The sequence below is a fragment of the Pholcus phalangioides genome, unplaced genomic scaffold (genome assembly GCF_987345545.1).
Source record: "Pholcus phalangioides strain wild (caught in Gottingen) unplaced genomic scaffold, Ppha-v1.0 ptg000028l_1, whole genome shotgun sequence".
In the NCBI taxonomy this organism is placed as follows: domain Eukaryota; kingdom Metazoa; phylum Arthropoda; class Arachnida; order Araneae; family Pholcidae; genus Pholcus; species Pholcus phalangioides.
The window spans coordinates 3,410,375-3,433,617 of record NW_028301618.1 but is presented as its reverse complement, the minus strand read 5'-3'; the positions used below and the strand labels follow the sequence as shown (position 1 = coordinate 3,433,617).

The window sequence follows — 23,243 nt, the reverse complement described above, 5'->3', positions numbered from 1 at the left end:
GTTACTTTGAATCTCTTATTTGAATGCATATTGTCAAAGAGGTCCCTGAACTCCTTGTATAAACTGATTATTTTTGTTACGCCTGACCTCGCACATAGTTTTTGAAATTATTTCTGATGTACATGACTCTGGGTCATTTAGGTCCCATGCTAGGGCCCCCCCCCCCGATTTATTTTTTTTATTTTCACTCATTTGTTTTGTCTCACACTTTTGTGTATATATTTACACTGATATGTTACTTTGAATCTTGTATCTGAATGCATATTGTCAAGAGGTCCTCTAGGTACCCTAAAATAACGGCTCTCAAACTCGTATAATCATATTTTCTTTACTATATGTCTGACCTTGCACATGTTTTTTGTAACTGTATATGAATGCACATACACGACTAAGTCATTTTGATTCCGTTAGGTACACCAATTATTTTCCCCCCCTTGTAACTCTGAATTTTCTCTGGCAGGACCACACCCACTGGGAACAATGAGTTTATATTCCCTAAGCGACAGAGCCTAGTTGTGCTTGGTCTGTTCTGTTCTGTATAAATGCGTTCCTATGACAATTATTGTTACTTTTGTTTATATATATTAATAATATATATAAACATATTTATTTATTTTCCAGAATATAAGTGATACCTCATGAATTTTTTTTTATATTTTGGTGATAAAGGCAGAGAACAAGTTGCACACCTCATAAAGAAAAGTTAGACACTATATGGCTTCTTTCATTAATATGATAGCTACCGTATCACCAGGAGTCAAATGGTTTCATATACAAACGCGTGAATCCCACCGCAAAGCAAAATTTATTTTGTTCATTTGTACATCAATATATGATTATGTCCATCACATGCATCAACATAATATTTAAAAAAAAGAGGAAAAACCTTGAAACTTTGAGAACCAGGATTTTGTTGGTGTTTTTAAAATAGGACTTCATGTGCAGCTTCAACAAAATAAATTATTAAAAAAAATTATATGTTCAAACACATATAAAGGTATAAATAACAGCTTAAAAAAAATCAAATCACAGATGAAAAATACTATAAATTTTGATAAGTTTACGTAGCATTGAAACGTGTAATCAAATTTCAAAAGGAATGTACCATCACAATTATTTGTAAATTATCCTTGGAAAATCTCCAGAGCTATCCATATTCGAAAGATAAGTATGTTCACTGACATAGTCAATCATCATCCAGCTTGCGGTCAAACGTAGGTGAATCATCTGATTTTGAGATTCGTACTACCTGTATCATGGGTTCTGTTTCGAGAGCCTCGTAACCTTTTTCGTCTTTTTTTTCTGCGTTCCCGAGGTTTGACCACCACGAAGATACCACCGATTTCGCACTGCTGATAGCACCACCTATAAAACAAAATTGGTAACATTTACTTTCAACACATAAGATTTTACAATCAGGATGACCAAAAGGATATATATAACACTCACAAGGAAAGGGTCCCAAGGCGGTGATGTTAAAAAGTTTTTAAAAAATTAGGCAGAATTATTATAGGTCACTTGCAAAAAAGTAAATATTTTAACATTTTGAAAGCTAATAGAGGCCAAAAATGAATTTAAAAATCCTGAAACCTTTGTCTTAAAGTGACGTCATTCAAACAACATATAATCAGGTACAGCACAGATAGAGAAAGAAAGAAATAACTAGTTTCTCTCTAGCAGAGAGAAGCTGGAGGATAAAAAAAGAAAAACGAGATTAAGTGTGCGGGAGATGGTGAAAAGAAGTTTTTGTTTATAGATATCACCAAGAAGTATGAGAGGCATTGAGTAGCCAACTGTTGTCATTTTTAATAAATTTTCACAGCATTAATAATTTTACTCCATCGCTAATTTTTTTTGGATGACACCTTGGGACCCTTTCCTTGTCAGTTGTGTAGAAAAATCTCTGCGTTAGCACTTTTTGTGGCATAGTAGAAATCACCAAACCCTCTTCAAAATGCCATATCCTTTTTTAATGAAGTGGTCTTTCTTCCAATTTTCGGCAGGTGCAAAAGTAACGGGTATAGGAAAAAGCATTCCATTGAGAAGTGAACTCTAAAAAAAAATAATATCTGGGCTCTTGTTAATGTTAAAATAAGAGGCTCTTAAAAAGGAAGGATATCTCTTCATTGTCACTTAGAGGGCTAAATAGCATGGATTTAAGCATAGCATTCCTCCTGACAACATGGTGCTGCATAGTACTGAAAAGGATAAAAACTTATTCAAAGGAGAGGATCATCAAGACGCTGGTGATTCTGATTGAAAAAAAAAATTGCACAACAGTGTGACTAAGATGAATAAGATCCATTCAATGTTTGTACATTAAATAATTTGACTTGTTTTTGGGGTGTTAAGCTGAGCTACTCTACTATACCAGTTTTTGTTTGGTCAAGCATGGCACTAATACAACTACTTAGTTGTACATGCACCTCATTTACATTCCTCTGTGGAATTTCTAACAAATTGATTGCATGCAAGAACCTGTTAGGTGTATGTGTACTTGTATATATATTGTTATAACATATTTATATCGTCAGAGTTGTGCTTGTTTTTGTGTTCTTGCTGGAGTGACATGGCACTGCAAGGTCAGTCTGGACTTAAGCTTAATGAACAGAATAAAGGTATGAAAAAAAGTGTTAGGAAATGAATTGAAATAAAAACATAATTTCCAAAGAAATGAACACCAACCTTACCTACAGCTTTTCCTGTCTGAAGTACAACTTTACCTGTGCTAGAAACAGCACTATTTAAACGCCGACCTCTTTCAGAGTTTTGCATTGAGCTGGTGGAAAAAAGAAATAAAGTAAATCAAATTGAGAATTGCATAATTGCCCTTCCAATATTTAATTAAAACAGGTTTATTTTGCACTCATGGTGCAAACTCAGGTAGTAGAGTTCACTAATTTTTAGAGTAGTAGAGTAGAATTCACTATTTCATCAGAGAATGTAGTTTGCAACAGATGCACACGTATATTAATTAACACTCTCTGAGGCTGAATGCTAACTAGCACTGATTCTCTATCAGTGTTTTAAAAAGTGTATTGTCAATGACTTCATGTCAATGTCATATCTCTCACTGGCTTGAGTTGACAAAAGTGAAAAAAAAAATTGATTATTAGATTGTTAAACTAGACCAGCAGTTGGCAACCTGCTGATCAATACCCTTATTTAGGTTGATCACAAATTCATATTTTTAATGATGAAAGTTAATAAAAATATGAACTATGAAGAAATTTGTAGTGTTGCATTCAAGTTTATAATATCAAAATGGGTATAATCCTATAAAAGATAAAGCACAAATTTGGTTTTGGATAGACTTGATATTATATGCATCAGAGTATATCTTGGATAAGCCAAAAATGTCATTGTCTTCCACTAGAAATTTCATTTACCAATCACTGGGATAGACATTATGACATTATAGTGGAATTATATATTAAAAATCTCACAATTTGGGCTTCAAACTCATAATTTGAACAGCATGTTGGTATGCTAAATAGGCAGAGTGAAATCTTCATGTTAAAGAAGCGCAATAGTACTTTCGAACAGATGAGGCATGGAAAAACTACTGAAGCTATGAAAAAAATACCTGTCTTAAATGGAATCATCAGTCTTATCTATGACCAGAAACTTTTCAATTATGGGATACTTGTTTAAGACAGGCACTGCTTGTCAGGGAAACAAAGGCATATATAACTTTTTTTTCGAAGAAAAACCTGTTGAAGTGGAAAGCAATTTTCTACAGATATAAAACATTTTTGTCTCTTTGGGAAAACAATGAGTTGCCTTCATTACATTTTTGTCAGGAAGCATCCCCTACTTCTTTAAAGCTGGTGACAAGAGGATTTTCTCATCTACTAAATTTGGTCTGGAAGAGAAGATTTATTATTTCAAATACGGTGAAACCTCTTTTCATAATTTCATTTATTGTAAAAACTCGTCTAAACCCAGGTCTTACATTTCTATAGATTCAGCTTGAAGATTGCATGACAACGTGTCAACGAGGGAGCAGTAATAAAGCTTCCTAGATAGGCACAAATAACTATAAGCGCACCTGTCAGATGTCAGCAAATATCTAAACTGTCAAAGAGATGTGGGATCCTTGGTGGATAAACGAATGAACATGAGTAAAAAAACTTTTCAGTCAGAAAAGTTGTGCCACATAAGCCAAAACACATGACTACAGTTTTTAAATACTGCAGTACTGTAACGACAAATGCGAAAATAGGAACATTTTCTAGCATGCATGTCTGCAGGGTGTATTTGTACAATACTTATACTAACACATAAGCTTTGAACATTAGGGCAGTGTTTCCCAACCTGGGGTCCGCGAGTACAGTAGAACCTTGATTGTCCGGGCTAATGGTGGGGAAGGTGAACAGGGGAAAAAAAAAGTTTAATTGCTGGGAGTAAAAAAAAAATAATTAAAATAACAAGAATGGGGAAAAAAGTGTGTATTTTACCCGTTTAAAATGACTATCCATTGTAGGCCTGTGTTATCAGTGTAAAAAAAATCTAATAAAAAATTACACTTATTGAAGGATAGTCACAATACTAATATACTGGGTTTCTTTGATGTGCAATACTAACACATCAGCATTTCTGTCTTGCACTGATTCTCTATCAGTGTTTTAAAAAGTCTATTGTCAATGACTTCATATCAATGTCATATCTGCCACGGAAATGCAGTAGGACTGAGATTATCTGGACTAACGTTGGGGAAGGCGATCATGCATAACCAAAACACGTAGTTATCATTTGATCATTTTTTTGTACCAGTCATTTTACCCACAAGATTGCTAATTAGACTGGGACCTAAAATTTATTGGCAATTCCGAATGGACACATTTTTATACTTAACGAGAGGTTGGTCCACTAACCCATCAATGTGGGACTCCCTAAGTCTTTCCCTAAGTCCCCAATCTCTTTCTGTGGTCGTGCGCTGTTTCTGTTGGGGTTCGCTGTTACCCTTGCATCAGGAAAGTTTCTGACAAGTATGAACCAGGTATTGAACTTGCGACAAAACACGATTATCCTTTTACCCTAAGCCATTCTGCAGTTATAAAACATGCTACAAGAATGACACAAACAAGAAAAAGCAATTTGCCGATTTGTCGAGAATGGACGGGGGGGGGGGGGGGGAGGTCTGTAAAAGAATGAAGAGAGAAATCTGATTCTACAAAAGGAACTGCTGCTTGTGTTCATCACAAACCTTCACAAAATCTTACATAACCAATGAATGAAAAAAAACCCAACAACATGGATAGGGAAGAGCTGAACATGAAATTTCCGTAGCAGGGTTAATCCACTTCCTAGTTAATTCGCGCATGAATAATCAAGGTTCTATTGTACTTTTTGAGGGGTCCACTGTATTATTTTCCTTCACTACTATTGCATGAATGGAGACATTTAGTGCTGTAAAATTACAATTTATTACTTCAATTTATGATAAGCTAATTACACAAAATAACTTGGACAACTTGAATTTTATGGAGAGGTGCTCCAAATTGACTTTTACTATAGGAGGTCTGCAATGCATCAAATTTCACCAAGTCATCAAAAAGGTTGGGAAGCACTGCACTAGGACATATTTACTTAAGCATTGAATAACAATAGAGAGAAAAAGAACCCTATCTCACCTTCATAAAACCGAAGCCTGGCTAAAATGGGAAATTATTTCGGTTGTTAAAGTTCCCTTTTTACGCAGGGTTAACTGTATAATTAAAATGAATAGGATCTTACATCCATTGAACTACATAGGTGGTTCATAAATTCTGGAAAGAGAGAGAAAGATATGACATTGTTCTTACTGAGAGAGCTTGAGCTTCATATCTGCCATACTCAACTGTCCATGGAACGGATGACTGCAATACAGAAATAATTTGAGAATTACAGGAATCTACTCTATTCATTTTTATTTCAGCAGCGGTGCCAGTTCATGATAATCAAACTCAAAAAAATTAAATAAATGGTTATTCAGAGAAGGCATGAAAATTCAAATTGAAGTTTACAGTAGGTAGTACCCAGTAAAATAGTTAAAAAGCCACAGCTTTAAACAACAAGCCCATTTTAAGAACTCCAGCTCAATTACTTTGGCATTTTGATCTTGATTATTTTGAAAACGATTTATGTACATATATATACATATTTTTAAAAATTTTCAATTTGGAAGAGATCAAAATGTTGGAAGATTTTTTAAACTTAAAACAAGAATTTTAAAACAAAAACATTTTAAAAACCTTAAGACTAGAAAAAAAATTACCCAGGATTAAGTTTCATAATTTTTGGGTGAGTTTCTTGACTCCACATCCTGTAGTTGTGCGAATGCTTCCAGGAATTCATAAAGCTTGCATTGAAGGCATCTGTCTCTTTCCCATTTGTACCTAAGGACAATAAATGCATTTAAAATCCAGAGAAATGGAAGAAAAGCAAAATTTTCATATAGCCAACTTTACAAGGTATAGCAAAACCATTATATTTAACCATCTATGGTCCAGTGTATGTTTAAATATACATGGCAAATACAGTCAAAAACCTATTATACCAATTTCTTTTAATTTTAGAAAGTATATCTTGGATTTTCATTTCAGTACAAAATATGGCTATATATATAAGTACAATTTTTTTTATTTAGAAAGAGGCGGTTCTTTGTCATTTTTTTTTTTGAGAGGTGCTGAAATTTTACATGTTTAGAGATTTATAAAATTGCACAGAATTGAGAGAATCTGAAATAAAATTTAAGGTAAAGCTATTCAAATTCACTAAGCAAGAAATTTCACCTCGCTATTGTTGAAGAGAGAGAGGTGCGAACGAGTCGGTGTAAGGAAGAAGACTATTATACAAGGAGGACACAATATACAAGCACACACACCTATGCAAATAACTAGAAGCGACCAGTTCATGAACATGCAGTGTCATATATACACATACATATATAACATAAACTAGTGCGATTACATTTCTAACACCCGCCCCAACTTGCACATTTTCAGACAACACAAATTCATAAGTTCACACAATACAAATTTCAGCAATGCTTTTGTGAGCATATCAGCAATTTGCAATTTAGTACAAACATATTCAATATTTGAATATTATTTTCTTTGATAGCATCATGTAAAAACTCGAGCTAAATGTCAAAGTGCTTTAGCCTACCATGGCTATTCTCATTTGTTACACATTTAATGCAAGGTGATTAATGCAATATGATTTTATCTTCATATATACAAGTTTTTCAACATTAATTATTTCAGAAGATACATTCTTAAACCACAAAAGATCTTGAATTGCTTTTACCATACCAACAACTTCTGCTTCGGTAGAAGACAAAACAATATAATTTTGCTTCTTGCACGACCATGATATAGGACAGTAATTTATCACAATAACATTACCTGAGACAGATTTTCTATCATTGGGATTTGCTCCCCAATCTGCATCAACATATCAGAAGAGAACTCCATATAAATACCTAAGAAATCTGCTCTAATTCACATTTTGACATTTCAAACTCTTTAGACAACATATTAATAACTATTTTAAGCTCTATCATCTGAGCTAGCAATTAACAAATCATCTACATATAAAACAATGATAATTTTCTTAGCGTCATTAAAATTTCGAATAAAAATACATTGTTCAGAAATACATTGAATGAAACCTACTTTTGACCACAAAGTTGACAAATTTCTGATACTATTGGCACAGGCTCTGTTTCAATCTGTTGGAACTTTTCTTCAGCTTGCACTTCAAGCCACTGTCGTCGTCGTATCCCTGAGGTTGGTTTATGCAGATTACTTCACGTAAGTCACTGTTCAAGAATGCAGTTTTCACATCTAACACAAACACTTGTAGATTCTCTCGAAGTATCACCATGAGTACAAATCGCAAAGCCAAGATATTGATCACTGAATATGTCTCGTTGAAATCCAGTCCTTTTCTCTGCATGAAGCTGCGCGCTACAAGCCAAGTTTTGTGCATGCCATCACGTTTTTTTCTGCAGACTTACTTGCATGAGATTGCTTGCTTTCCTCTAGGAATTTCTTCCAGAGTCCACACATCGTTCTTGATCATGCATTTCATCTCTTCATACATGGCTTGCTTCCAAGGTCATTGTTCCTCTTTCAAAAGAGATTTAATATCGTTGTAGTAAAACATTTCTTGATAGGCAATCATTGCCATATAGGCTTCAGGATCAGGATACCGGATCGGCTGTCCATTTCTCTTTTGAATCTCCTTCGTTCTGGTGTGGCATGGTCAATTTCATCACTTTCCTTCTTCGTTGGATCGCCATCACTATCCTGAGAAGAGAAATTATCTGTCACGGTTGCATCATCGATTGGATCATCTATGTTGTCATCAATGACAACATTCTTTTCTTCATTGAACTTTACATTTATGGAGACTACAGTATGTTTTGTCTCTGGATCCATGAGTCGGTATCCCATTGAAAAGTATCCAACTAATATTATTTTCTTCGATCACTCATCCAGTTTTTTTTATAGCTGCAGGAGTTAGCACGTATGCACTGCATCTAAAAACTCTAATTTTGCTTAGATCAGGATCAGATCCACATTTCAGTTCGTACGGTGTACAGTTCTTTACGGTATTGCTTGGAATTCGATTACGCAAATATGCAGCAGCTCGAATAACTTCGTTCACCCCCACATTTGTTTTGGCAAGATGGCTTCAGACATGAGGGGCCCACCCTTTGTCCAACAAAGTTTGATTCGCTTGTTCAGCAACTCCATTCAACATTGGAGTATAAGGAGGAGCAGGATCAATCGTGATACCATTTTCTGTTGCATAACGAAAAAGTTCACCTTTCACATATTCACTCACATTACCGCATCTTAATTTTTTCACAAAAGTATTCAGGTTCAGAAATTTTATCAGTTCTGTAGGAACCTCACTTTTCTTTTTCAGCAATCAAACCTCCATGAAGTGTGAGTAATCATCAATAAAAGTGATGAAATACTTCTCACTCATGTGGGTCACTGGAGTGATCAGGCCACAAACATCAGTGTGCACCCTCACCATAGGCTGCTTTTTTTTTTCTTGGCCTTTTTCCAATCAGTTCAGCGCTTTGCTTGGTAAATGTACAGATTTCACAAAATTAATCTCCAACCAAAAGCCCAAGTTCTTTCACAGCTGAGTTCGATGGATGACCCAACCGTCGATGTCAAAGTTTTGGATTGCACTCAGCAACATACGATGAAGCTATGCGAGGAGAGAAACTACTTACATACTGTCCTTTGCTGTTGAGTTGAGCTATGATGGAAGTTTGACTCCCCCCCCCCCAGACACGAACACTGCTTTCTGAGAAGATAACTACTACGAATCCAGCTACTTGAATTTGTTTCACAGACATCAGCTCACCGTTGAGCTCTGGAACATACAGCACTTTGGTCAGGGTCAGCTATCTTCCATCAAGTTCACCAATGATGGTTCTAATTCCTTGAATATTCAACCATTCAGTTTTTGAAGCACAGTCATTATATGATGTCATCGTTTCAAACCATTCCCGCTTGCTACAAATGTGTGACATAGCATGGCATAGCTGCCAACTTCTGAAAATGAAAATTAGGGAGATTTTCACGCGGATGCATGTTTTATACTAAAACCACTCCGATAAATACAAAAGGGATTTTTTAAATAAAATAGGGATTTTCCACACATAAAAGTTGAAGTGTAGGGAATAAAAGCCCTACTCACAAATTGAAGTCAAATAAAATAGAGATTTTACACACATGGAAGTTAAATCCTTGGGAATAGAATCCCTACACAAAAAACAAGTGAAATTGAAGCCAAAACTTCAACGGTGATCTAAAAAAATATATATATATATTGTGCTCAATCAGAAACGATGTGAACAAACATTCTGCGTGAATAACCCTAAAAATCATCGGAAGATGAAGGAAAAAAGCGTCAATTTTTGAAGAACACTGACTTTTTATGACGCTTGATGTAGAGATGGTATTTTTTCGGCTTGAAATATACTGAGAAATCAAATTTTCTGGATGCTAATGCCGAAACTGATATTTGGAAAAAAAAGTGATTTGCCTCCTCCGAGAATCAAACCTGGGTCCCCTTGCATACTGGGCAAGTGCGCTAACCAATACACTAGAGACCATAGGCGGAGATAGAATTGGAAGTCTGGGGGGGGGGGAACATGGTCATTATTGCTGGGGGGGCACGATGATGATGATGTCAATTCATATATACATTTATCATTTATATACATTAGATCAGTCGACTCCACCTTTGACACTGCCCCCCCCCCTTGTATGTCCGCCCATGCAAGAGACACACTTTTCAATTCCTTTGATGTTTTTTTTTATTTCACATGGGTGATGGTGTCAATCTTTCCACTATGATCGATGCTTATGTCCGTAACACATGCTTGAACAAAAAGGAAAAAGTCGTCCCTTTTCTGGAACGTTTGATGAAAGGAAATTCATCTGAGAACAAGTATCTTTAAAATTCATTAAATATTTTTTTGCTTATCAGTATTCATGTTTTGTTATCGTACATAACTTCAACAAAAGAAAATTCCTCTTTTGTTGAAGTGGTCAATGTGAAGTTTTGACCACATGCACGTCCCCATAATCTTCAATATTATCCAGGACTATTGGCTGCTAAGCTATTTCCCCGTACGATAAGACAAACAACTTTTCTTGTTACCATCAGAGGGTTTGTAAAACTTTCTTGAAAAAGAATTTCCCACTATTCACCCATTTACGAAGAGTGACATCATTTCGAAATGGGTAAAAAACAGAGGCAAAAGACTTTCTTCCCCACAGGAAATTCCTTAGGGATTGTTTTTAGAAGCGAGGATTACCGATGTTCTTATTATTGTGACGTAATATTTTTCATGATGTGACAGAGTATTTCCGCGGTCCCACTAGCGTATATATACAAGTTGTGGTTATTGAACGATCGCATTACATCTCATCACATCTCGTTGCATTTCTCTTCAACTCACTCGTTTAATGAGTTTGGTGTTCCGATGTTATAGCACAGTGGTGCTAATCTTCTAGTCAGGTCTAATGTAACGTGACCTCATCTAGCCTTAGGCTTGGAATCGTATCCTATCATGAGTATCTAATTTTATATTTGTGTCTCGGCAGGTCCGAACTTTTAATAGTAGCTTTCCATAAGAGCAATGGCTTGGTTCTCCTAACGCTAACCGGGTGATTTCGGAAAGGTCTCTACCCAAAGGGTTCCTGGTCTAGTTGGTATCGCCAACTGTGGGAAATAGATGTGTCGATAACGGCTGTTCTCAACATCTGCCTCATCGTCGCCTGATTCCCGATCTCCTGCAGCTCTAGCTCTTCGGCACCCGCTGGATTGACATTCGACGATCGTCTCTTCTACAGATTCACATCTGTTGCTTCGCCACTTGTGTTCGGCTCTTGGTTCTAATGTTGTGCTAATTCGAAACAGTGCACCCTGAAATGGGAAACACGGCTCCCAGCCGACTTCACCGATCTCGGGGCCAGTGAGAATCAGCCTCTGACGGGTCTCGTCTCCGCGGACATCCACTTCAAAACCGGCCTTAGTGTTTCTCTTATAACCACATGCCGAAGTTCCGGACCTTCCCCAGATAAGTGCAATATATGAAAAAGTCTGTGATACGATTATATTTTAAATTTAATGTTAAACTAATTTTTTTTAATATCGTTGGAAGATTTCTGAATTAATATTGTAACTGTGTTTAGTTTTTATAATCGAATAAATGTCTTGATTTGAACTCTGTTGTTGTCTTATTTCCTCGTGCTGTCAAAAAAATTGAGGATAAAAAATATAATTCGGGAAGTAACATTAAAACGTTACAGACTGCTTACAAAACCAATGCAATTCACGAAAACATAAACCTAAACCACGCTCTGTTGTTAAAGAGAGGTGCAAACGTGTTGGTGTCAGGAAGAAGACTCTTTATTATGCAAGAGAGGACACAATATACAAGCGCACACACACATCCCCCCACAGGTAACTAGAAACGACCGGTTCATGGACATGCAGCATCATCTATACATATACAACATAAACTAGTGCGATTAAATTTTGAACATTTTATGGATATTAAAATCAAGGCAAACTGGCATATTTTACCCTAAATTAATCATTTCAGCTAATTAAAAATGTACTCTAATCAAATTTCTGTGATCAAAATTATTTTTCAATACATTTTTTATGGGGATGTGAACAATAGAGGATTAAATCGTTTCACGCTCAAATTTTTTATATTATTCGCTAACACTTGAAGACACTTAAAGGGAATGTGTCATAAGTCATAAATGTGTGAAGCCTTTAACCCTCTTTATGTACGGGCTTTTGACAACAAATTTGGATCATATGGCATTGAAGTACCAAGGATAAATACACAAAACTTGTATTATTGTTAACATATATGAAATGAAGAGAAAAAGATTATTGGAGAGGGTTTTCAATCCTTTTCCATTTCCCAGCTACTTTTCTCCTTTATAACTTATATATTTTTTACTTGTCAAACTAAAGTGAGAAAATAAAAAAAAAAGAATGTTCAGGCAAAAGTGGGGGGGGGGGGGGATTGATTCCCGTTTACAAGTTTACAAGGTTACCAACGAAGAGTCTTGATAAATGGAGGAGGAGAGCTCAAATGTACTTTTCCCTCCACTCAGGGACAAGACACCTCACTCCTGTACTTAAAGACATCAAATCTTACATGCTCAACCCAAAATGTGGCTTTTGAACTGGCCCACACATTAAAATGTCCTAGATAATAATTTTTATTGTGGAATTTGAATAACAATTTCGGACCATTCAATGCTATTGTGGCCCACAAACAGTTATCAAATCATTCAAAGTGAGCGCACACTCATCAGAAGGTTGAGCAAGTACAATTGCTTGAATCTTAAAATTTAGTTAAATAACTTTTGCAAAATAAATTCAATGATATTTAAAAGTAAAAAAAATTGAAAAAATTCTCAATCACCATCTTCCAAAGATGTCCTCATAGCACTGACAAGATACAACTTGAATTGAGACCTCAGCCATTCGTCACCTCCTTCCCACCCTAGAGGTAAATAAAACACAAAATGGCAACAGCCTCACGATATGAAAATTAACAAACATTTTTCATCTATCCATTTTTCAACATCATGCAATAACCAGAGGTATCTTTACATTTTCAATGACAAAACCTCTATACAAGAATCAAAACCAGCAAAAACAATAGTATTATCTAAGATGATCATTAAATTATTATATAAATGTAAGCATAAATAAATAACAAATGAATAGCAAGTAAGCATAACACAAATTCAGTAAACACCTCCCTAAGAGGATCATCCTTAGCTTATCAGGAAACTAATTTAAAAAGGTTACCTCTAGCATGATCCCTTAGGTCAGTGTTTCTCAATCTCCTACTTATCAGACCTTGTTTTGCTTACAAAATTATATAAACCCATGATTTTGTGGACCCTCCAGCACAAGTGGATACAAGCTCCTCAAAATAGGAGAGGGAGAATTCATAGAGGGTGTGCAATGTGAAGGGGCGGTCCTCCATCCTTGTATCCGCATATATTCTCCAATACGGTGGTTCAGGGTACTTCAAGGCACGAATGAGAGCTTATGTCCAAATTAAAAAGTTGCACCACAGAGAGCAACAGGCCAACAAGGGTATAAATATTCAATCATTATGCTTCATTCACAATAGGAATGATAGATGGAAGCACTAAAAAAATTCCCCACACAACACTAGATATTTCCTCCGACCGTCAGGTACAGACATATACATATTTCGGGCAATCAGTAGAAATTGCCCATGGCAATAGACCAGAGTTGTACTCAGTTTAGAAAGCCAGGCAGATTTTCAACATGTTACTTACATAGCATGAAAATACAAGCATTTACCACCTTCAGTTCAAAATACAGAAGACAGATGGTAGCACCAACAAAAAAATGTGAATCAATCACGACTCGGACAACATAAATAAGTTTGGGGACCACACATACACTCAGAACACATATTTCATGTACTGATTTGTTAGAAATTTAGCAGAGGAATGTGTACAAGATACATGTATGGTAAGTAGTTTGATATGTGTCAGATTAGTAAGTGTCTACTGTATATAAAATTGATTTCCTGTACATCTGAGTGTGTGTATGTTTTCTGTACAAATCTCTATTTTTAGGCTAATCTTGGCCAAATTTTGCCTACACACTGAACAGGTACTGACATGAATGATAGGCTACTCTAAAAGTTTGTTAGACCAGGCATATGCCTGAAATGGGCAAAAATCTGTCAAGCAACGATGGCTCTTGGGCCACCACAATGAGACTTTTGGAATGTTTACTTTGGTTACATGGTTTCTCAATGTGTCTCAGAGATGTTTATACCTTTAAAATGGTGTGTCACTTTATCAATGCACCCAATAAATACATAAAAACCCGGTTAATTATAGCTAGTATATATTATTTGATGCACTAATCTACTCTATAATAAAAAATCACAATCTTGAAAAGTGAAACGTTTTGTGGCCATTTCCTCGCCTTGGAGTCAAGTTTTCATTTAACTCGAATATATCAGGAACCGCTCGACCTATCAGGACCAGTGTTTGCCAGTATGCATCGTGATTCACACATCAAAACTCAATTTTACACAACCATACTTTTTTGAAGTGGCCTATGAAGGCTACTTCAGAAGTTTGTCAGAGCAGGGCGAATTCCCAAAATGGTAAAAAAAAATGTTGGACAACTGGACGACAAAGGTTCATGGGAGCCTCAACAATGACTTTTTTACTTTGGCTACCGTTATTCCAAAACATGTATATGCCTTTACAATGGTTTGTCACTTCTTCAATGCCTCCAGGTATATCAAGAAAACCCAGGCAGCATCTGGTATTTTTGCTAGTAGCGGAAATATGATGGTATATAGCTTTGTCTCTTCGCCACTGTATCATGGAATAAGGTTTTTCATAGCGATAAAACTGTGTTCTTTTGACATTGCATTTGAAAATGCTGGTATTAAACATTAGTGCAAATTTTTCATTTTTCAAAATCATTAACACAAAAAAAGACAAAAGTTGAAAAGAGAAGGGTGACAAAATCACTATTTTTGTAATTCCCGTTTGCTTTGAGTGCCTATAGTATTGAATTAGAGTGTAATATAGAAAGAATAACAACAGCACAAAGATTTAAGGCAAATCACATTATGACACAGTTAATATTATTTTGATTAAAATTTTAATTTTTCTGGCTGGTGAGCAGTATGAGTGATAACATTCATGTTTATGCAAAACAACACAATCAATGTTTAGCTGCTTGTTTGGAAATGAAAAACTCATGAGATAAAAATAAGCACTCTTCATTATTGTTTAAAAAAATTTGACGCTGTTCATTATCAATCAATCAATTTTAATTGTTTGAGCATAGTTCATGATAAAATAATACATACATCAGCAATAGCATACATATTAGTGACAACACTGGTTTAATACACAAAAGAAAAGAAAAAAAATGTTTAATTATAAGAAACATCTGTTATTGGTGCTCGATAATTCTTTGTATCGGCATGTATCAGAAGCCACAAGGGGGTACTGATACTTTGGATTTAGTTCTCACAAGTTCCAAGGATCATGTTGAACATGTTTTGGTGGGGGACAAGTTTTCTTCTCCAGTGATCATCGTGTCGTTAGTTTTCTTTGTAACTTTTCGGAGAACTTAGATTTATGAAAGAAAGGTTAGCAGAAGTTTTCAAAGAACGGTTGGAATCAGTCGGGGTGGTAAGTCACTGGGAAGAATTTAGTAAGAAGCTGTCCTGTTTTGCCCGATGTCATTCCCTTTGTTTGAAAAAGTGTGTTTGCACATTGCACACCCTTTATGGTACATACATAGCATTCATAACTTCTATCTCGAAAAAAAAAAGAGCATTCAGAGTATAAAAGGGGATGAGGTGACCTATCATTGCTTACTGATAAAAGAAGAGTGTTGAAGAAAGCTATAAGGGATAGTAAAAAGGAAGTTGAATCTGGGTTGGCAGATAAACTTGGCTCTGATGCAAAATAATTTTTAGATATGTCAATAATGGATGTAAGGGGACAGTTGCGCCCCCCCCCTCACGATAGGAGGGTCTAGGGTAGAGAGCAATGTATGCACATGTAGTGCTTTCAATGACTTTTTTGCGTCAGTTTTTAATAGAGAAAATGATATTCAATATACGGGTGTTGCATGGGGTAATAAAATCCTCAACGATATTTAAGTGGAAGATGTGGAGATCTTAAATCTTCTAAAAAAATGTATGTGCAAGCAAAAGCACCAAGACCAGATGATATCTATCCCAGGGTCCTCACGGAATGTGCTAATGAATTGTTGGGGTCAGTCGCACAGATTTACAGGAGTAGCATTGCTGAGGGCATTGTCCCAAGGGAATGAAAGCTTGCTAATGTTGTTCCGATATTTGAAAAGGGTAGTAGAGAAGCTGTGTCCAATTATCGTCCAGTGAATATTCTCCCTCTCGAAAATTTTGGAAAATATTATATAAAAGGCAGTTTGTGAAGTGGATAGATGAGAATATATTGTTGGATAATCAGCATGGGTTCAGAAAGGGGGAAGTCATATTTAACTAACCTCCTTTGCTTCTATGATCACATGACTAAGGCTTTCGGTAAGGGCAAGAATGTAGATGTTGTTTAACTGGATTTCCAGAAGGCATTCGATCGGGTCCAACATGGTAAACTATTAAAGCATTTTTACACAAGATTGAAATTGTGGGCAATATGCTGAACTGGATAGAATCATGGTTAAGAGATAGTTCACAATGGGTTATAGTGAATGAAGAATTCTCTTATTAGACAGGTGTCACAAGTGGAGTTCCTCAAGGAAGTGTCCTCGGCCAAATACTTGTTTTTACTTTTTACAAAAAACTCGATCAGGGTATCGATGGGATTGCTAGCAAATTCGCAGATGATGTGAAGCTAATTGGGATAGTCAGGAATCAAAGAGATAGTGAGTTGCTCCAGACTAACTTAAACAGGATTGGAACATGGGTCAATGAATGGAGCATGATGTTTAGCATTGACCAGTTCATTGTTGCTCATTTTCTTTAGAATAACACACATTTCTCTGACGAATTGAATGGCGTCACTATCCCGGATGCAACTAGGGTCACTGATTTGGGAATTCTCATTGACGAGCGGCTTAGGTTTTCTGAACATTGTTCAGCGGTGGTCAAAAAAGTGAATAGAATGCTTGGTCTCATTTTCAAAAAAGTCTCTTCATGTTCTCCTGAAGTCATTCTTCCACTTTTGCGAGGCTTAGTTCGTCCTAGACTGAAGTATGCTGTAAAGTTTTGGAGACCATACCTGCGGAGGGACTTCGTTGAAGGGGTGCAGAAAAGAGCTACACGAGTGCTTATTGGCACATGGGGCTTGAGTTATGAAGAGAGACTTCATTTTTTGAACATGTTTGCATTAGATGAACGCAGGTTTCTCAGGAAGATATAATCGAAGTGTTCAAAATTTTTAACGGGATGGATAGGATGGACCATGAATTTTTAATACACTGTCAATCAATCAACTGCTTTTACAAGGGGGACACCAGTATCGATTGTGGTAAGGGACAATTCTAGGTTATGGTGTCACCAAGAATTTTTCTCTAATAGGGTTGTTAATTAATGGAATAGCTTATCCCCAGGGGTAGTAAATTCTGACACAATTGACACATTTATAAAGAAATATGATAAACATGTTGGATAAATCGAGAAGTTATCCGTACTGAGAATAAGGCGATCATAAATATAATTTATGGGCATTGTATAATATTTTATCAGGTATATATATTGTTTTTAATGTTATTTTTAATTGGGTTGCTGTATTTTATACAAATACAAATACAACGCCCCAACAGGCAAAATGCCCAACGAGGTGGCTGATAAAAAGATGCCCATAAAAATATGGATGTCATATATTTCAAAAATACAGCAACCCAATTACAAATGCAATTAACACAAATTATAAACAATATATACACATGATAAAATATTATACAACGGCCATAAAGAATACTTATGGTTGTCTTATTCTAAGAATGGATAGCTTCTCGATTTACCCAACATGTTTATCATATTTCTTTTTAAACGTGTCAATTGTGTTACAATTTACTACCTCCGGGGGTAAGCTATTCCCTTTATTAACAACCCTATTAGAGAAAAATTCCCCGCGACACCATAACCTCGCATTGTCCCTCACCAATCGATACTGGTGTCCCCTTGTAAAAGCAGTCGATTGGCAGTGTACTAAAAGTTCATGGTCCATCCTATCCGTCCCATTGAAAATTTTGAACACTTCGATCATATCTCCTCGACACCTGCATTCATCCAATGTAAACATATTCAAAAAATGAAGTCTCTATTCATTACTCAAGCCCTGTGTGCCAATAAGGACATGCGTAGCTCTTCTCTGCACCCCTTCAACCAAGTCTATGTCCCTCTGTATAGGTATGGTCTCCAAAATCTTACAGCACACTCCAGTCCAGGAAGAACTAAGTCTCGAAAAAGCGGAAGAATGACTTTAGGAGAACGCGAAGAGACCTTTTGAAAATGAGACAAAGCATTCTATTCGCTTTTTTGACCACCGCTGAACAATGTTCAGAAAACCTAAGTTGCTCGTCAATGAGAATTCCCAAATCGGTGACCCTAGTTGCATCCGGGATAGTGACACCATTCAACTCGTAAGAGAACTGTGGGTTGTTTAAACCAAAATGAGCGACCATGCACTTATCAACGCTAAACGTCATGCTCCATTCATTTGCCCATGCTGCAATCCTGTTTAAGTTGGTCTGGAGCAACTCCCTATCGCTTTCATTGCCTATTACCCCCATTAGTTTCACATCATCTGCAAATTTGCTAGTAATCCCATAGATACCCTGATCGAGTTTATCGATAAAAACTGAAAAAGTATGGGGCCAAGGACACTTCCCTGAGGAACTCCACTTGTGACGTCTGTCCAACCAGAGAATTCCCCGTTCACCATAACTCGTTGCGACCTATCTCTCAACCACGATTCTATCCAATTCAGCAAGTTGCCCCCAATTCCAATCTCGTGTAAACGCTTCAAGAGTTTGCCATGTTGGACCCGATCGAATGCCTTCTGGAAATCAAGGTAAACAACGTCTACACTTTTGCTCTTACCCAAAGCCATAGTCACATGATCATAGAAGCAAAGGAGGTTAGTTACACATGACTTCCCCTTCCTGAACCCATGCTGATTATCCGACAATACATTATTCTCACCTATCCACTTCACAAACTGCCTTCTGATGATAATTTTCAAAATTTTCGAGAGGGAGCTCGTCAAACTCACTGGACGATAATTAGACACCACTTCTCTACTACCCTTCTTAAATATCGGAACAACGTTAGCCAGTTTCCAATCTCTCGGGACGATACCCTCAGCAACACTACTCCTGCATATCTGTGCGACTGGCCCCCAACAATTCATTAGCACCTTCCCTGAGAACCCTGGGATAGATATCATCTGGTCCTGGTGCTTTGCTTGCACATACATTTCTTAGAAGATTTAGGACCTCCACGTCTTCTACTTGAATATCGTTGAGGGTTTTATTACCCCATGCAACCCCCGTATATCGAATATCATTATTTCCACGTTGAAAGCACTACACATGCCTACATTGCTCTCTACCCTAGAGCCTCCTATCGAAAGGGGGCCAACTGTCCCCTTACATCCATTATTGACGTATCGAAAAAATGATTTTGGGTCAGAGCCAATGTTATCTGCCAACCTAGATTCAACTTCCTTTTTACTATCCCTTATCGCTTTCTTCAACAGTCTTCTTTTATCAGTAAACAATGATAGGTCACCTCGTCCACTTTTATACTCTCTGAATGCTTTTTTCTTTTCAAGATAAAGGTTCCGCACGCTATCCGTGAACCATAGAGGGTGAGATGTACAAACACACTTTTTTGGAACAAAGGGTATGACGTCGTGCAAAACAGAGGACAGCTTCGAACTAAATTATTCCCATTGACTTACCACCCCTACTGATTCCAACCGGTCTTTGAAAACTTCCACTAACCTTCCTCTCAAAACATCAAAGTTAGTTCTCCAAAAACAAGGAACCAGTCTTTTGTTATCAACCTTACCCGAGGAAAAGTTATAGTGAAATCTGATGATACGATGATCACTGGAAGAAAACTCTTCCCCCACCGAAACATGTTCAACTAGATCCTCAGAACTAGTAAGAACTAAATCCAAAATAGCAGTACTCCTAGTGGCTTCTGATACATGCCGATACAAAAAATTTTCGAGCACCAACTTAAGAAAGTCTCTTTCATACTGATTTCCAGATGAAAGGTTCTCCCAATCAATACCTGGATAGTTGAAATCCCCTAGTATGAGAACCCTCTTTCGCTTACACATGTAGGAAATTTCATCATGCAATTTGGCGATGTAGTTTTGATCCCTATTCGGTGGATTGTAACAAACTCCATCAATAAGTTTGACTCTTTTTCTTCTCAAGTTCAACCCATGGTTTCAATATCACTTCTCTGCACGTTACACTCTCTAGCCTTCAAACAGGATTTCACGTATATCAACACTCCACCCCCTTTCCTATCAGATCTATTTTTCAAAAAAGTATCGTATCCTGAGATGTGTAAGAAAGATTCATCCCCATCGTTTGCCCAAGATTCTGTAATGGCTATAAGATCCAAGCCCTCCACAACTATCATAGTTTCTAAAAAATCTTTCTTATTACTCAAGCTCCTGGCATTTATTAACACACAATTTAATTTGCCCGGTGATTTAGTGTCAATCGAGAAGCCATCCAAGTCAGAGGTGGGTAATTCCCCGTCAGAAAGAAATTCTGACGTTTTAGAAATATAAGACATCCATATTTGTTATGGGCATCTTTTTCTCAGCCACCTCATTGCATATCACAACATTTTGCCTGTTGTGGCTTTGAATTTGTATTATAATGAGGTTCTACTGTAATAATAAAAATGTTAATCACAACAAACCTGTTCCATCTAAGAATACGTCTTTCTTGTCCTCCATGACATTTCTCAACAGGTTATCAGCAAACCTAAGATCTTCTGTAGTTAAACTGAGTTGCCTTCTCAAATCGGAGTCCAAGATTTCAATTTTGCCTTCCTCTATCTAAGAGAACAGAAGAAAAAAAATTAATATCATGTGGGTAGGGTGACCAGATTTCACAATACCATACATTATATATGAATCTAACATACTAATGTGTTACAATGATTAGGACTCTCTCTGATCTCACCTAATGCTCTGCATCCCAACAAACCACAATGTAAGTACTACAGCCAAGGCTTGTTTTTACGAACACGCTATTTTTCGCAAACTGGTTTTCTGTCCCGAACAGCGTACTATAGAGCTAATGTTAAATTTTATGCTAATTCTATTGTTATCTGTTCCATTTTATGAATGCTCATTTCTATTAACTCTTTATTTTACAAACTCGTTTTTCTTTTTTTTCCCTTGTTATTTTATTCTTTCAGCCACCTCTAAGTTCATTATAACCAAAAGTAAATTTTGATTCGAAATGTTCTACGTGTCTTAAGAGAAAACAGAAAAAGGAGGGGAAAGTAGGAAGTTAACCAATTTGTCATCACCAACATGCAGGTTCATGTTCGATTGATGGCAGGGTTGGCCATTGGGGACGATGCATTGACAACGTAATTCACTCTTTATGCATTATGATTGGATAAACCAGTGGTTTGAAAAATAGTATGATACATATCGCCATAGGCAATTTACTACTGAGTTGTGCCGGAAGTGTGTGTGTACCTAACAGTCTCAGTGCATATCTAGTGTTGTGTTTGATTTTTCAGTGTTGCCATCTACACTGGTGAAATAAATTAAGAGAATTTGCATATTTTATCGAATTTCATGAAAAGAACTGAATGTAAAACCACTGCCTCTAGACAAAAATGCAAATCTTGTACATCAAATACGTAAGCATACACGTGTGTGTAGGCGGAGCCAGTAGAGAAACAGGCTTTATAAGCGTGCGTAAGGTAAGACGCATTTCGTTCGCTAGCACACCTCGGCGAATTTCTTGGGAGGCTAGAAGCAGGCCAATCTCAAGTCCAGATTTGTAGAGAGTTCAATTTAATGCCCAGCGTCGTGTGTAACTTATGGAAACAGTTCCAGGATACCGGATCCATCGAGAGAAAGCCTGGACAAGGTCGTCTAAGAGCCACGACGGCCAGAGAAGATCACCATTTGTCGATTATAGCGAGGCGTAACAAGAGTGCTACAACTTCTCAGCTCTCTCGTGACTTGTATGCAGCCACAGAAACCCGTGTATCAAGGGTGACTATTTCCAAAAGACTTCATGAGAGAGGGTTGTTTGCAAGAAGACCTGCTGTTTGCATCCCACTCACTTCTACAGACAGGAGAATCCGTTTATCATGGTACAGAGAGCATAGAGATTGGAGTATGGATCAAGAGGCGACCGTTCTCTTCACTGATGAGTCCCGGTTCAGCCTAAGCACCGATTCTCGCCGTACGTTCATATGGAGAGAACCAGGGACCCGCTACCTACCCTCCAATGTCCGCAAAATCAACCATTATGGCAGAGGAGGTTTAATGATCTGGGCAGGCATCATGTTGGATGACCGCACATCTCTCCATGTCTTTGAAAGAGGCACTGTGACTGGTGTGACGTATAGGGATGAGGTCTTGGAGCCCTATGTTTGCCTTTTCAGGGGTGCAGTTGGCCCTGAGTTCATTTTAATGGACGATAACGCGAGGCCACATAGAGCTCTTCTGCTCGACGATTTTCTGGAGAGTGAGGATATTCGCTGGATGGATTGGCCAGCCAGATCTTCAGACCTTAACCCTATAGAGCATGTCTAGGATGCTCATCCAGGGAATGAAAACAGCGTTGCTGAACGAGTGGGACCAATTGCCACAGGAAATGATAAACTGCCTTATTTCAAGTATGAAATCACAATGCGAGACCTGTATATCTGTAAGAGGGGACCATACCCCCTATTAACCCATTTTTTTGTTTATTCTGCAACTGCTGTTTCATACCTTCCGACTCCAACAAGTGTTACGCACGATCATGCGTGTGTATTACAATTATTGAATGGTTATTTGTTTTGTATTGTATCAATGTATGTACATATCACATTTCACTAAAATCGGTACAGTAGTTCCAGAGATAATCGACCAAGTCTGCAAATTCTCTTAATTTCTTACACCAGTGTATAT

At 37.0% G+C, this 23,243-nt stretch overlaps 1 protein-coding gene across 4 annotated transcripts in view; it reads right to left on the bottom strand.

Moving 5' to 3' along the window:
* Window positions 1-659: 659 nt before the first annotated feature.
* Window positions 660-23,243, bottom strand: part of LOC149067776 (late secretory pathway protein AVL9 homolog) — a 57,157-nt gene continuing 34,573 nt past the window's right edge. For 2 of the 4 annotated variants that reach the window (XM_089252322.1, XM_089252321.1), the window contains exons 11-16: window positions 21,017-21,155; window positions 12,974-13,054; window positions 6,260-6,380; window positions 5,808-5,861; window positions 2,691-2,779; window positions 1,058-1,365 (exon numbers count right to left, since the gene is read on the bottom strand). In XM_089252322.1, the coding sequence (XP_089108448.1) occupies window positions 1,187-1,365; window positions 2,691-2,779; window positions 5,808-5,861; window positions 6,260-6,380; window positions 12,974-13,054; window positions 21,017-21,155 (663 nt within the window). In that variant the 3' untranslated portion in view covers window positions 1,058-1,186. Of the gene's footprint in view, window positions 1,366-2,685; window positions 2,780-5,807; window positions 5,862-6,259; window positions 6,381-12,973; window positions 13,055-21,016; window positions 21,156-23,243 lie in introns of all 4 variants that reach the window. The other 2 variants (XM_089252324.1, XM_089252323.1) reach the window with 2 other exon arrangements.